This window comes from Rhagoletis zephyria, unplaced genomic scaffold (genome assembly GCF_001687245.7).
Source record: "Rhagoletis zephyria isolate East Lansing unplaced genomic scaffold, Rhagoletis_zephyria_1.1 Rzeph_scaffold_01879, whole genome shotgun sequence".
NCBI lineage: Eukaryota > Metazoa > Arthropoda > Insecta > Diptera > Tephritidae > Rhagoletis > Rhagoletis zephyria.
In genome coordinates this window covers 86308-102531 of record NW_016158963.1, presented here as the reverse complement: position 1 = coordinate 102531, position 16224 = coordinate 86308, and the positions used below count along the sequence as shown (strand labels likewise).

The window sequence follows — 16224 nt, the reverse complement described above, 5'->3', positions numbered from 1 at the left end:
CCTGGTTGAATTGAGCGCCTAGGCATGCCGCCAATCTCTAACTTAGCCTTCACTTGAGAAACAAAACATGCTGGAGAAGGATATAGTATGTTTATTGTAAGGAAAAAATTTTGTTTATTAACTTGTGAAAAGTTTATTCTGAACGGCTTTTCCAAAGTTTTAAGCTTGAGTCGTCAGTTTTTCCAAGGTTAGAAGTTCAGTGAAGTGAAAAATGTATTCACCTGAGGATCATAGCACCGCGCGACAGTTTATTTTACACACAATAACATAAATTTATTCACCAAACAGTCTTTCTTTCTGACGTCAGGATTTTTTTAATGTACTTTGAAATTTGAAGGATATGATTAATCCACAAAACTATTTAAAAAATTCAGTGTAATATAGAATAATAAGATAAGTATCAAATAAAAGAAATGTCGAAGGTTTTGAAAATGTTATTTTCATTCATTTTTTTTTAATCTAAAGTAAACAAAGGTAGAAGAACAGAAGTTACCTATCTATCGCTAACATATTTATGTGTATTTTTATATTTTTTCAAAAATAAGTAATGGAAATTTTCAAGGATATTCGAGGATAAAGTTTAAAGAGGACATTTTTAATACCTACTCGTCCTTTTGCATTAAAAAATCTATATATTTTTTCAATTCTAAAGAACTTTCTCTTTTATTTGATGCCTATATTTTTATTCTATATGTCACTGAATTTTTTTAAATATTTTTTTTGTGTTAATTATTTATTAATATTAAATAAAGTTGCTTAGGTATTGTTACCGGTTACCTCTAGGTAGTCGTGGTCCAATTGTGAAAACATGCATACCTAAGTGTTCTTCTCGGCGAGTAGGTTGATATCTCGGTTAGAACATGAAAGGGGTAGCCACCTGTTAAAAAATTAAATTTAATTATGTTAAAAAATTTAACACAATAAGCGCATCAGTCGAAATAGATTTGAAAAGAGGGTTGCCACCTGTTTCAAAAATTAAATTCTACTAGAATTAAGGGAATTACTCATCTGAAATGTGTATCACAATTCTGGTGTCAGATGAAAGAGGCTTAAAAAGGTTGTAGTTTAAAAATTATTTTAAGGGGCCTGCCACTTGTGTGAAAAGTAGAGTTAAATTAAATTATATACAAGTCACATAGAATATCAAAATATGGGTTTAAAACGAAAGAGTGTTTAGAAATCTTTGGCTTCAAATTTTAAAATATTTGTGAGGTGTTTTAAGAGTGCTGCCACCTGTTTAAAAAGTCAAATTCTACTAATTAAGGGAATTATTCCTTTGAAAATTGTATCATAATACGGATGTCAGACGTAAGAGGCTTCAAAAGGTTGTAGTTTACGAATTATTTTTAGGGGGTTGCCACCTGCTCGAAAAGTCGGATTAAATGAAATTATATACAAGTTACACAAAATATCAATATCAATATATGAGTTTAAAATGAAAGAGTGTTAAGAAATCTTTAGCTTCAAATTTTATAATATTTGTNATGAGTTTGAAATGAAAGAGTGTTAAGAAATCTTTAGCTTCAAATTTTATAATATTTGTGAGGTGTTTTAAGAGGGCTGCCACCTATTTAAAATTTAAATTAATTTCAAATTGTTTATTAAGTTAAATCAATTACTACCACTTGGGTAACGATCGAAATGGCTTTGAAAGGGCTTTATTCCTAAACTGATTGTAGGAGGGTTGCCAGCTGTTTGATAAACCAACTTCAACTTGAAATATGTATCACAATAAGTATTTCAGAAGAAAGAGGCTTAAAAAGGTTGTAGAGGGTTGCTACCTGTTGAAGAAGTTAAATTTAAATAACTTTATAAATGAAATAAATTACTTAAAAAGGCAATCAATCGAAATTGTTACGAAAAGGCTTCATTTGTAAAGTACATGTAAAAGGTATGCCATCTCTTTAAATAGTCAAAGTCAAATGGAATTAAGGGAATTAGTTAATTGAAAGACATACATATGTATATACATAGGTATCACAATATGGGTGTCGAACGAAGAAGGTCTAATAAGGTTTTATTTAAAAATATTTTAAGAGGGCTCAACAAAAAAGAAAAACATGGAAATTTTGTATGTTTTTAACTGAATTTATGTGTGTTAAGTTTTGTTTTGTTTTTAATAAATTACACCTTAATGTAACACGCAGAAATTTCAGCACTCACCGAAGCAAGTGAGGGTAAGCTACCTTTTTTAAATTTCAAAGGAACTTAAAAAAAATCTGACGTCAGAGAGAAAAATTAAAAACGCAGATTAACTCTGCTGGGTCCTAATTTCTAGATTAAAATAATTTTTCGTGTGTTTAGCTAGTTATGGTTTTTGTCATACTTTGTAATTTAAAAGGTCGCAGAAATTTTGATTTGTTGTTTGCTGGGTTGTTGTGTACACTTTGAGGGATTGGTATGTGTGTCAAGTGGTCATTTAAAGCTTAAGCTTGGTGTAGAGAGCGGCTAAGCAANTTGAGGGATCGGTATGTTGGTCAAGTGGTCATTTAAAGCTTAAGCTTGGTGTAGAGAGCGGCTAAGCAAATACTTCAGCGGCTGTATTAAAGGTGTGATATAGAAGAAATAACAAAAAATGCTATTCACTAAGAGATTTTCATTTTGTTACAGACAGATGTTTGTTTTTCAATAAATGGGTATACATACAAATAGTATGGCAGTATTCTACACTTGCACATTGTCGCATTGTTTGCGATTAGTGCCGATTTTCGCTTACACAAATATTAATTTTACTAATTTTTAACATGCCAGTGATAGACAGCAAATACTAGTAGTAGGTAGTTTACAATCATACATGCATATTAGGGTGGTCCAAAAGTGCATGTGAAAAAAGTAAAGACGGAATTTAAGGGCTCTCACCTCTTAGGATTGTTCGTACCGAAAAGAATATACCCCCATTTTTTTATTTTAAAATCAAAAAATATTTAGTGACTGCTCAAAACGCTCAAAGTTTTCCACGTATTTTATGCGGGGAAAAAAACAAATTTTCGTGGAATTGGTATAGAGTTCTTGAAAATCACTATTTTTGGAGCGGAAAAGTCCGTTTCTCTTCAAGAGACTTCCAATATTAATGTCCAATTGTTTAATTAACAATTTTTTAGTACTAGAGATTTTTTCTCGGTTCCCCATTGCATTTTTTGGGGGGTTTTGGTGGACCTATAATATGTACCTGCCATGAAAAAATAGTTAAAGAAACAATTGGGTATTGTTATTGGGAAGAAAAATCGAAAATTGAAGATCGAAAAATATTGATTTTCAAGAATTCTATACCATTTCAACGAAAAGTTGTTTTTTCTCCATATAAAATACATGGAAAACTTTGAGTGCTTTGAGCACTACCTAAATATTTATTATTATATATTTTTTCAAAATTTTTTTTTCGGTATAGCAGAATCCTAAACATTAAAATTCCGACTTAACTTTTTCACATGAATTTTTGGACCACCCTAATGTATATGTATGCAGATACTGATCTATGCCTTACCTAACTATGTACATACACATAAATATTTGAATATTGAATTCCTGGTAACAAGTAAAAGTGGTGACGATGCTGCACCGTAAAACTCGTCTCGTAAACATCAGCATACAATTTTGTAAAAGAAAGTTTTTCCTGTCTGATATTTACATACATATGTACATACATAATTTGTACACACGCAAATCCATACATACATATGTATGTGTGTATGTATGTATTTAGTTACAAAAATATATGCATATACATATGCATATTTCTATGCATCTCTAACTGCTGCTTTCAGTAACGATCGATGCTTAGTTATCCATTGGCATTGACATTGAGTAAGCGCCTGTAATCCTTTTATTTGTAAACAGTAATTGCGTCTGTTTTACGTCTGTACATGTATTGTACAAAAATCATGTAAATATATTACTTCAATATTTGAATGTCATTATCACAATCAATGCCAAATTGTATATCGGTGGCAAGCGTTTGTGTCTGCACTTGACTGCAGTAACCACTTCACGTTCGCCATGGCATAGTTGTGGCAAGAAAACAATAGCCGCTTACATTTGTTTGTGTACGCATGTATATACGTTTGTACAACGCATGTACCCCTTAAAATAAATACATACGTTTGTATTTATACATAAGTATGTAGTATATGCATACCTATTGTGAAATATGAAGCCTTCAGTCAAGGTTGTCGGTGGGCAGGCCACTGTGCGTAGTTGCTACCGCAAATGCATAAGTACATACACCCAGGATGTACATACATATGTATGTATGTATAAAAAAGCTTGTAAAAATAAAAGCTCATGTTGCGTCAAAGTGGTGAATTTTGATAAATAATACATAATTAAAATTGCATGCATAAATAGCGTGGCTTAAAAAAAAACGTAAACTGCAAGTTCCCATATTTTTTTTTTTTTGCCTGCCATAATCATATTTTATTTAATTATACAAAAGGTTTACATTTCATTTTGACCTCAACCGCCACTAATCTTCCCAGACGTTGTTTTTTCTTTATGTTGAATCTCGTTATCTCAAAACACATGTACAATACATACATATGTATATAGTACATATATGTATAAGTACCTCGAAGCGGTCCCCACATGCGCTACTCTTAATTATTTATAATTTTTTATACAATACACACACGTGAACATGCAAAATATTGGCATTTTTAGGACCATTTAGATATTTTTTTTTTTTAATTTTCTAGTCTTGCTTTTCGAGATCTTTTCGGGATTTATTGGGTTTTTCGTGACTTTCAGGACACTTCCCGGACTTTTAGTATTTTACTTTTCTAGTTCTAGTTTTGTTTTCGACATTGTTCAGAATTATTGATGGTTAACTTTCGGGAACGTTAAGAATTTTGTATGTAATAACTTTTCGTAATAATTCCCGTTTTTGTTTTTTGGGATTTTTCGGAAACTTTTGAAATTTTTTTGGGGACTTTCCGGATTTTATTTATTTTTTCAAGACTTTTCGGATTTTATTGCTGAACTTTAGAGAGCTTTTTGGGTTTTTCGGGATTTTTATTTTTTACGCTCTCGGATTTTACGAAAACGTTTGGGATATTTCGTGGTTTTCTGGATTATTTTCGGGACTTTGCGGGTCTGTTATTTTTGTATTTTCGAGACTTTACGGGTTTTCTGGTGTTTTTTGGCTTGGTGGGTTGTGGTTTTTTTATAAATTTTCCAGGAGAAGTATTCCTCGTCGCAACAAAATGCCATTTTGAAACCAAATGAGCTCGGATGCAGATTCCTGCAAGACTACGGGCTTCATTCATAAAAAGTGACCTTAACCTCAGACTAAATTTTTGCATTGCAACAATGAGCTCAAGCTCAAGAATTTGTACTGGAAATCGATTCTTATGTTTCGGCAAATCCAGAGAGTTGTTTTTAAATTTATCCCAAGCTAAACATTTGCAAAAATCTTGCCCAACTAAACATCTCAAAAAGGCCATTTTCCGGAAACGGATGAAAATACAACAGAGCCACTTGCGGACAGCGTGCGCAGGGTAGCCAAATCGAAAACAGCTAATAGAGATTTTAATAAAATACATTTTTCATTATAACATTAAATAGTTCGTAAATAAAAACAAATATGTAATTTTTATTTGGTAACATTTCAATTGCTCCACCACCTTGTATATATGTATTCTTTTTACATGTGCACAATGTAAAAGCTCCCTTCATCCATTACTGGAACAGCGGTATTACGGTATATGTAAAACAGTTACTACGTTTATACGCATGCATAAGTCGCTTTAATTCATTTCGCCGCGATTCAAAACATATGTATAAACTGAATTTCAATTCGCTTTGAAAGAGCGAAGTGTTTTGGCTCACACTCCATTTCAAATCGGTAGTTTATTAGCCCGAACACAATGAAAACGACGAGCTACAAACCACAGCTGTCAAATTATTTTAACACGTACTCTTATGTAGATAATTATTTTGGCGACGACCGGGCTACGCGACGGCTGTGGTTGTGGCCAGATTAGATCTATTTCTATTTTTCTGGCGACAGATAAGGTTCTTCCTCTTCTTTTATGTCAAACTCATACAAATTCATGATGTCGCTGCCGCGTTCAAAGAAATCATGTCGCCATCGACAAAGCGCTTAGATAATAAACATGACAAATTGGAAGCTGTGGTCGGTAGCTCGTCGTTTTCAATGTGTTCAGAACTTATTTCTCCAGACAGTTAGAAAGAGTGTATAAACACCGCTCTCACTCAAAGCGAATTGGAGATCAGCTGTTCCGCTCAAATTCCAAATAATCGCATCAGTATTTAACAAGGCGAATTTATATAAGGTGGTATTAATAGATCAGCTGATTTTTTGTATGTGTTTCGCCTCACGGAATCTTATGTCAAATTGAAAAATTTTGTGTGGAAAATACTCTTACAGATTTTGACAGTTTATGCCGTCAAAGCAAAAACAAAATACATGTAAATTTTTGTTTTTGTACTCCTGCTATCACCTTATATAAATTCGCCTTGAGTATTTAAAAGCTGATTAATAATAATCGTTCTTTTTCTTTGCCACGATTTTATAATGCCAAATAAAACTAGATTTTTATCTCTTTCCATTATGTTAACTTATAAAATGTCAAATGAAAACAGCTTATTTTGTTTTCTTTTGAAGACGGTTACTTTGATGCCGATATAAAGCCGTAAGTATAAACACTAGAGCGAAATGTGTACGGTGTCAATGCGCTTTCAATTAAGTCGATTATTCTGTGCGTATAAACGTAGTATCTGTTGTAGTATATTTTTCAAAAGATCCACTTTTTCTAGTTATTCGAGTAAAAGGGCTCGCAAATGTTAAATTCTATAAGTCTACATGCTACATTTCGTCGTTTAAAGTACAAAACCGCGTAACTGACATTGGCTGCCAAAAATTGGATCTGCCCACACGAGCTCTTGGCTCAATCCTTATCCATTCTTCCTGAAATATACTAGCCAGAAGTGCGATTGCTTTATAAAAAAAGATAGCCATTTTGAAATATGAGTGTTTTTACGCTCTAGAAAATAATTTCTACAACTTCACATACGCGGTTTTGCAAGTTGTTGATACCCGGTTTTACACTTTAAACGACGATTTAAGGAGTATGGCCTGGCTTTTGAACTGAGAGATGGCTAATCTCTGCCTTTCATCAACGGTTACATAAGCCAGATCTTTGGACTCGTCAAGGTAATCAACTACGGCCTTTCCCTGCCTGCCACACTGCAGTGAGCAAAGAACCACATTTGCCCAGCGTTGTCCTATACAATTATAATATTTTATGAGTAATAACTATCACGTTTCCCTGTTTCTTCTGTAGTTATTGCGGTTTATCTATCTCAAGTTCAATTTTTAATACAGTGTAAAGAAATATTAATGTTCATACGACTTCTTTGATAATTAATTGCATTAAAATTTAAAATTGCAAGCTTTTGAGATACACCAGTCTGTTGGGAACAAAGCCCAAAGACTAAACTCGTGTAGAACAGAAAATTTAGCCAAAATGAGCTCACTGAAGTACCTTATTAAGCAGGTTCTTAGCTAACTATTTTAGAGAAAAGTCTACACTTGGTATCGCTACCTATGTTTGTATGTATTCACATATTACATTCCCCCAATCATTTAATGATGCCAACCTTTATGAATTCCCTCGATTATTAAACTTTCTGTTTAGCAGATTTCCAAAGTGTTAATTAAAATTAAATCACAAATGAAATTCAATATCTCTGTGATAAAAATAGCTTTGCAGTAAAAAGTTACCAAAGAGAATTGTTCTTTTAACGAGACGAAGATGAGATCATTGACTCATTCCACCGCAGAGACATTTATAAGATTTCTTTGGTGAATGCATAAATTAATTCAAGACATCTTCACATGCATCACTTAGTAAAGGTAGTTAGTACGTTAATAAATGTGTACAGATAAAGATATACACTTACACACTCACATTTACTTTTACTAAAGTTCTACTATAGTGACTACAGTCATTTATATGGGAGCATGTATTTAGTTACCGCAAACTACAAATATGAAAGCCATATTATTTTCATTTACACTCATACATGTGTGCATTAGGGTGCCTCACCAAAAGAGTGGCAGGTTTTCCAACGGAAATATTAAATTTGGAACATTTTGAGACTTCCGCCAAAATATTTCAGAAAAATATTAAGATTTACAATTATTTAGCTGGACTGATTTGAATATATATCTCCAAAAATCTGATTAGTTTGATTATGCTGGTCAGACCTTTAAAGCTTCAACTCTTATATCATCTAAGTTGATTTTTTGAAAAAAAAAATTAAAAACTAATGTTTTTTACTAAAAACGAGATTTTCTGATTTATTTTCAAATCGATCCAACTCACGTAAATCTCAATATTTTTCCGAAATATTTTGGCGGAGGTCTTAAAATAGCATACATTTTATATTTTCAATGGAAAAACACTGCCGATTTTTTTATGGAGAGTGATGCACCCTAATGTACATACAGAAACATGAAGTTACACAAGTATCTCCTTTAATAAAAATTGAAGTTGTAAAAATGCTCATCTGCATTAATCGCTTTGCCGGTTGACTTGCCTTGTCGCCTGTCGTATTTCTTCGTCATTGTCAATCGTTTACTTACACCTTAGCTGCATTTATGACTGTGATTGTTATTTTTTGCACACCATAAATTTTAGTATTTCTCATTTTTTCGATGTGAAATATTTTTTATGGCTTTCGACTGTAGACACATGATAATACTAAAATTCCTTTAACTCAAAGCAACTAGCACTAATATTTTTTTTTTCAAATTTCAGTACATTTAAAAATGAAAAGGTTAGGTGAAGTGTATTGCATGAATTATGGAATTTATATAATAAAACCGTTTTTATCAACACAAAATTAATTTCATTATTTTTTCTTTTCTTTCTTTCAGCTTGTGTCCAATACTCGTATATTCTAATACATAAACTTTAGATTAAAAAAAATACCTACACTAAATTGTAATAAAATGGGCGAACGACGTGGTACAAAAGCTTTGGAGTTATGGTGCCGACGTATGACGGAGGGCTATCCGGGCGTCAAAATCGATAATATGACCACATCATGGCGAGATGGTTTGGCATTTTGCGCTATGATACATCATTTTCGGCCAGATTTAATGTGAGTAGAATGAGAAAGAAATATTAAGCAAACATTCAACATATTCCACGCGAAAATGACAAGGAAATTTGATTTGCAAAAAAATACCGTATTGCCATTTTTCAATATTGCCTAAGATTTGGGTGTTGGCTTACCTTTTGTAATGATTCAATTAATCTCTCATTACTTTGAAGTGGAACTTTAAAGCTGATGGCAACCCTTTTCAAAAATATTTTAGAAAAAAAGCTTAATTAAACCTCTCTCGCGTGATACCCATAGCAAGATATTTCATTTGAACCCATTGTGACCATCTTCAGAATTATTTATTTCAATTTCCTACTAAAATTTATTTCGTATTTCTAGACAGGTGGCAAAACTCGGCACAATTTCTCAAACTAAAGTTTTCTTAAATATTTCTTATTCGATAAAATATTTAATTTCACTTGCTAATTAAATTAGTTTTGCCTTTTTTTAACAGGGGGCAACCCTCTTCAAAACATTTTCGAAATAAACCCTTTTCGAACACCTTTCGTTTGATACCCACATTGGTATAATAATTTATTTAGCTTAGGTACTGTCAAACAAATTTTTCTTCTTCACACAGTTGAGATTTTCGCAACAGGGAACCCAAATATATCGGCAAATGTTCATAACTACATGCATACAGTGAGTCAAACAAATGACCACGTGTTGATTTCTTTTTTAAATATTCGTAAGGTTTTTTGAGTTAATTTTTTCGTTATTTTTCTATAAAAATATCGTCCAAGCTTTACCCAAAAACACATCAATCACAGTTTCAAACTTTATAAAAAATTTTGGAAAATTTAACAAATTTTCATCAAAATTTCAACTTTTTACTCTGAATCTTTGAAACATGAAAAACATTACGAATATAAAAAAATCAACACGTGGTCATTTGTTTGAGTCACTTTATATACATATCAGAGTATATAGTACATATGTATATAGATGTAAAAAGTATAAAGCCTACTTCCAGCGGTGACAAAATTTGGTTAAAGGTCAAAGAACCTCCGGTTATTACAGAGTAAGCCAACATACTCATGTATCTATATCTATGTAAGTGTATACATACATACATGTAAATTTCTATTCAAGCAAACAACTTGACAACACGCAATGCATACGAAATTAGTAGGTAGTTAGAAAGGCTTTTGAAATAAAAACGCACAAACATACATACATACATATCTACATATGTAAACACGTATACAAATGTAGATATTTACTATGACTATCATTACATATGCACATTTGTTTTTTTTTAGTTATTATGTGGAAAAAAGCAGAATTGTACATTTTGTTTTATACCTACATATATACATAAGTATGTAAATATGTAGCCGCACCGCCACTTTGGTATAAAGGTAGGAGTAGCAGAAGTTGTATTTGTTTAACTCCATTGCCTATTTGTCCATTTGTTTGAAATTTGACAACAAAAGTTGGTAGACGAGTTGCCGGCAGCTAAATCAAACAACAATAATAATTATAATAACAACACTGATACCAGTTTTTTATGACAACGTTTAGTTGTTATGCCGCTGAGTATAGCGGTTTTTTTTATTTCTCATAAAAATACAAAAAGTAAGTTTTTGTTTGGATTTTTGAATGGTGCATGCATATATACATAAGTACGTCTGTATGTATGTATATATGTAGCTACCTGTATATATAGTGTAGAATTCAAGTGCGTCATGCGGTTATGCATCATACTAGCTTAGCATTTTTTTTTAACAAGAACACGTCTTTCTCTGGGTCACATATGTATGCATCTTAGTTTCCAAATACTGTTTAAAGAAAGGTTTAGTTACAAAGACGAGCTTCATGCACGATATGTATATTGTATGTTTTCAGTGAATCTTTAAAAGCTCGTCAGTGGTAATTTCTATGATATAAAGTTGCTTAATTATATATATATATATAGTCATTAAATTGTTTTTTGTGAAACTCAATTCGTCAGCAACAAATCAATTTGTGTTATGAAATATTCTCCATTTCGTCATTTCATACTGCAATTAAGAATAATTTGCCTTTGTTCGCATTACGCGTAATTATTCGGCTTACAATTCTGAATTCAGCGATTTTGTTTATTATTTACACAAATACACACCGTGTCCTAATTATAAGCGCACTAGATTTTGACAAGTTTTACCAAACACTATTGTGTGATTTAATGTTGGGTTATTTTTATAATAATATTTTTTATTTTTTAACAAAAAACGCATAAATTCAAATTGCGAACTTTGCGCAGTATTTAACTTATTACTTTGGAAAAAAATTCTAGCACTTCAACTAGATTTCTCAGAAACATTTTGGGTATGCAAGTTTTGTCGCCCATTCAATTTTACTATAACGGATTGAATTTGAAATTAGTCCTGATTTTTGGCAGTTTTTTATCAGCTGTTGCTAATTTTTTTCATATAAAAAATTTAAAACATACTTTATATGAAAAAATGCACAAAGTGCATGTCAACAAAAAAAAAATGCCAAAAATCAACGATAAATCCTAGAGTTTGAAGTACAAACTTGCATTTTATTGTATTAGAATTGAAAGGGCTAAAAAATGCATACCCAAAACCTTTCTAAGAAATCTAATTGCAAACCCCGAAATTTTTTAGAGTTTGTTTAACTTTGTTTAATGTTGCTCTAAGTTTGGATTTATACGGCTTTTGTTAAAGAATAAACTAAATTTTTATAAAAAAATAAATAAAATTTAATAAAACAAAGTTATCGAAACTTGTCAGCATGTTGTGCGCTTATAATTATGGCACAGGGTGTACATATATTCAACGCCATTAAAATCATTATATACGCGTGTCAATGTGAATTAATTTCTGTTCGAAAATCGCCGCCTTGTATGTATTTCATGGTCTACAAGTGGCGTCATTGTTTTGGGGCGGTCTCCATTTCCCTCATTCGCTTCGTGAATATCGTACTATTGTATTTGAGTTATAATTTCCGGTTTTTGGTAATTATAATGCAATACCAGCAAAAGAAATAAAATAAAGCGGAAAACAATAGCAGCAACAAACAAATAAAAAAAATAAAAAATCGGTGGAACTACGTACTCGTACATACATATATGTGTATGTAAATTAATCATTTCACGTGACGGGTAACAGCAATGAATGTGGGAGGATTATAGGTAGTAGGTACATAGTTTGACTACTTAAAAGCTGCCTAAGAGATTCAAGTTTCATAACCGAAGCCGAATTATCTTAAGAATTGCTTGTCAGCGCGGTTGTTCGTATTGATTTGCTATTTTATTTTAAACTCTGTACACTACACTACAGCGCACAAATAACCATTTAATTTTATGGTCTTGTATCCATTTGTGGCGGCCATAAACCACACCAATTGAAGACCGGCTACGTCGTTGGCCCGCAATGGTTAGACAGCTGAATTTATTATTCAAAAATCGAAAATCGAAATCTACAAATTCGTATACTCGAACAGCCTTGTCAAGGTCTTTTTGGCTACAGCTGTGCCTATATCTATGGGTCTGTGTGTGTATGCGTATGCCATATATACGCTGATCTCTGACGCTTTTGATTTAACTACAGTAATTTTTCTTTTTTGCTATCATTTCGATATTGAATTTACATTTTTATTTGATTAATCAAAAGCAGTTCGGCCAGCAGTGGAGCAACAAGAGTTTTTGGTGTTTTTCACCGTTCTAGGCAAAATTTTGTCGGTTAGGCGTTGCAGCGTTTCGTCTGGCAGCTGCAACCGAATCCATGAATATGTAATTTGTTGAAATTTTGTGCGTCCCGCAGGTGTCGATAAATTTTATACAAAAGAAATTAAATTTGCTACAATTTTTGTGTTGTCAATCGGAAATTAATTGCTCTCGATGGCAAAAAGTTTCAATAATAATTTGAACGACACCAAAAAATTTAGGCATGTTAAATTGAATTAAATTTTGAAAATTCGCTTTGAGGTCTTAATACACATATATCATTCTTACAAATCGCTGCTGGCAGTGACACCCACTTCCAGTCGAAATAAATTATTTTTCATGTCTGTTCTCCTAAATATATGTATGTATTAACTTTGGAATTAATATAATAGGTATAGCCAAATAATAATCCTGCCATTGTTGCGGTGAACTTCTAAAGCTAAAAAATAATTGATAACAAAATAAAAAAAATCGAAATTGATACATAGATGGTTGACAATACTAATTGCTTTATTGTTTGCAAAAAGTTTGAAAAAAATTTAGATTACGTTAAAAGCCAAAAAAGCAATTAATAAAATTTAAAATCATTATTTCGTATTGGATATGAGTTAGAAGATTAGGGTGGGCCGCAAAGAAACTTTCTTTTTATATCACACCATCCACCACACAAATGCGCTGCGCTCCGGGTCTGGAGTTCCCGGAGGAGAAAAAAATTATTTATTTCATTATTTTTCAGATTTTACTTGTTTTTTTTTTGTGCTGAATAAAATAAACAAATATACATTAGGGTGATCCTTAAAAAAAATAAATGAACGATATTTTTCAGTCTCAGCCCTAATTCGAAAATAACGCGGTCACATATATCACATATAAATTTTGGTCCCGATCGGAGTCAGTTAAGACGTCTTCATAGGGTAAACTTCGACTACAGTAGCATCGATGTAAAGATTTGCTTCCTACATTTGAGGACCACCCTAATGTACACACATACTTATGTATGTAATGGGGAAAAGAAATTCTAATACTTATAAATAAAATCAGGAGCATTTTCAAAAACCGTTAAGCCTCCTCTTTGGACCATTATCGGAGCATGAAAACAATTTGAAGACACTTCGTGCAGGTTACCTTCGGTTGATTTTACAGGTGAATAGGGGAGTCTGCACGTAGTCTTTGCAGATTAGGAGTCCTAAAGGCACAATTTTTTACATATACTTATATTAAGAAAGCCGTTTTCTTCGGCGTACATATATGCTTCCTGGGGACTCTTTCCGGAAGCTCCCTAGGAGCATCAACCGCACCGCACAGGGAGTCCTAATTGTGCACCTTGTGGACTCCGCTGGTTGGCTGGGTATTTTATTATAACTAAAAATCTTCTGCTTCTTATTTGACCCTGCCTCCGAAAATAAAAAACTTCACAAATCGGCTCTCTCCAAGCTAAGTTTTGCCAATTGTTCATCCCGAGTGCCGACAGATCATTCTGTTGTTCAATTACCTACCGAGCCCAAAGTAGAATCCATCATCAATGGCGAATTTGCCAGATCTGAAGCCATGCTGATTGGGTCTATTCAATTGGTCGACCAAAGAAAGCTTATCAATACTGTGGCTTTCACCAAACAATCAATGCTTCATATTTCCTGAGCGATTTGAGCTGGGCGCGTAATAGAACATTATCTGAGAAGCCTGCATGCATCAAAATATCTAACTATGTATCATCAAGTCCTGGGAGAAAAGTGCCTATTTTACCTCAGAATTTGCGAAGAAATGGCACAAGTTAAGACAAATATATTTTAGACTAAATTTAGTACCTCATCCTTCTGGAACTGATAACTTATGCAAATGACGTAGCAGAACAAACATTTTGGATACCCTTCATGATATGATCCAGGAAAACTGACACCTGGCCTTTGAACTTTGTACTCGCTGTAAATCCTGATGAGACTTATGAAAAGGGAGGAGTTTCAATAGAGTCCAGTACTTGTGCTTTTTATCAGATGGGATAGGTTTTATGGAGTCCTTGTCTGGTGGAATGAACTAAAAAGACTACTCTTGTTAGATAGCTGGAAAAGTCATTGAAATAAATGGAGCGTTTATCTCACTGCTGAGTGGAAGATCGCCCTATTCGGCTGCCGGTTCGAAACTGCCCTTTCTCGGCAAATGTTTGAAACACGCCCTAATTAGGCATTTGGTTCGAAAACTCCCTATTTAAGCTGTCGAGTAAGGGCGATATTCCACTCAGCCGTCGCTGTACACTCGTACCTTGTAAAATTGTTTATCTTCCCAATCCNTAAGCTGTCGAGTAAGGGCGATATTCCACTTAGCCGTCGCTGTACACTCGTACCTTGTAAAATTGTTTATCTTCCCAATCCATATTTAAGAATTAACATGTTTGCTAAGTATTTGAAGATCGTCAATCAAATTGAATTTTATGCCGCCTTCGAATGACAGATGGTTTAGTTTTGTATGATAGAAGTATCACTACCGTGTGGTTGTACGAACCTCTAACGACTCGAAATTTCAAATCATTCATATCACTCGAATAAAGTGAAATCAGAAACCATTACAAAATATTTGAACTAACGACATACTTTTCTTTTGTATTTCCAGTGAATTTGACAAACTAAATAAAGCCGATGTGTATTACAATAATGAATTGGCCTTCACCACCGCGGAGAAATATTTGGGAATACCTGCCTTGTTGGATGCAGTCGATATGGCCACCTACGAAGTACCAGACAGATTATCAATACTCACTTATCTATCACAATTCTACCAAGTATTTGCAGCACAAGGTAGGTGGAAAAATAATATACCCAGTAATTAACTATAAACAAAACAAAGTAGTGCTTGAAATTTATAATGCAAGGTTTAAAAAAGTACATAGTATATTTATAATACTAATAAAAATGTCTAATTTTGTATAAAGATAAAAACAATATTTAACATTAAATATTTTAATTCAGCAAATTGGGAAACTGTTTTCATAGTTTCACGCACACATATACCAGCATAGATAATTTCAACAATGAATAATTTTAAACGTGACTTTTCCCATTCAACCTTCAGTTGACTACAGAAAAAGTGCTCATCCATTAAAAACAATTCATTATGTATATCCGCTTTACGCCAGATAACCGTTATTCACAAATAATATATAATAGTCACAAAGCAGTGCCACTCCATCTCCGTACATTTATGTATTTAAATTGTTAATTTCAAACTAAATAAAAATTGTTGGTTGGTAAAAAGATTAACGCTTGAGTACCTCGCAGAGTCCATTTACTGGCACTTTTTCCCTCAAACACGCTCTCGATTTGTTGGTACTTTGAAAGAGTAAAAATGTACAAAAAGCGGAAAACAAACGAATAATGGCACAAAACCAAAACAAATATTGTTTGCGAAGAAAATGCATTTTCGAGCCACTG

The 16224-nt window shown here is 32.8% G+C and overlaps 1 protein-coding gene across 1 annotated transcript; it reads left to right on the top strand.

Moving 5' to 3' along the window:
• Positions 1 to 8900: 8900 nt before the first annotated feature.
• On the top strand, positions 8901 to 15812 carry LOC108365463 (MICAL-like protein 2). Its single transcript, XM_017619494.1, has 3 exons — positions 8901 to 9126; positions 15407 to 15591; positions 15763 to 15812. Exons 1-3 carry the CDS (start codon positions 8975 to 8977, stop codon positions 15810 to 15812), a joined length of 387 nt encoding a protein of 128 aa, XP_017474983.1. The 5' UTR covers positions 8901 to 8974.
• Positions 15813 to 16224: the final 412 nt, after the last annotated feature.

What these genes read in the sequence shown, in the direction of transcription:
- LOC108365463 (XM_017619494.1), top strand. Translation starts at nt 8,975, where the DNA reads ATGGGCGAACGACGTGGTACAAAAGCTTTGGAGTTATGGTGCCGACGT. An exon ending in CATTTTCGGCCAGATTTAAT is followed by an intron (nt 9,127 to 15,406) that starts GTGAGTAGAATG and finishes TTGTATTTCCAG; the next exon opens with TGAATTTGACAAACTAAATA. An exon ending in CCAAGTATTTGCAGCACAAG is followed by an intron (nt 15,592 to 15,762) that starts GTAGGTGGAAAA and finishes ATTTTAATTCAG; the next exon opens with CAAATTGGGAAACTGTTTTC.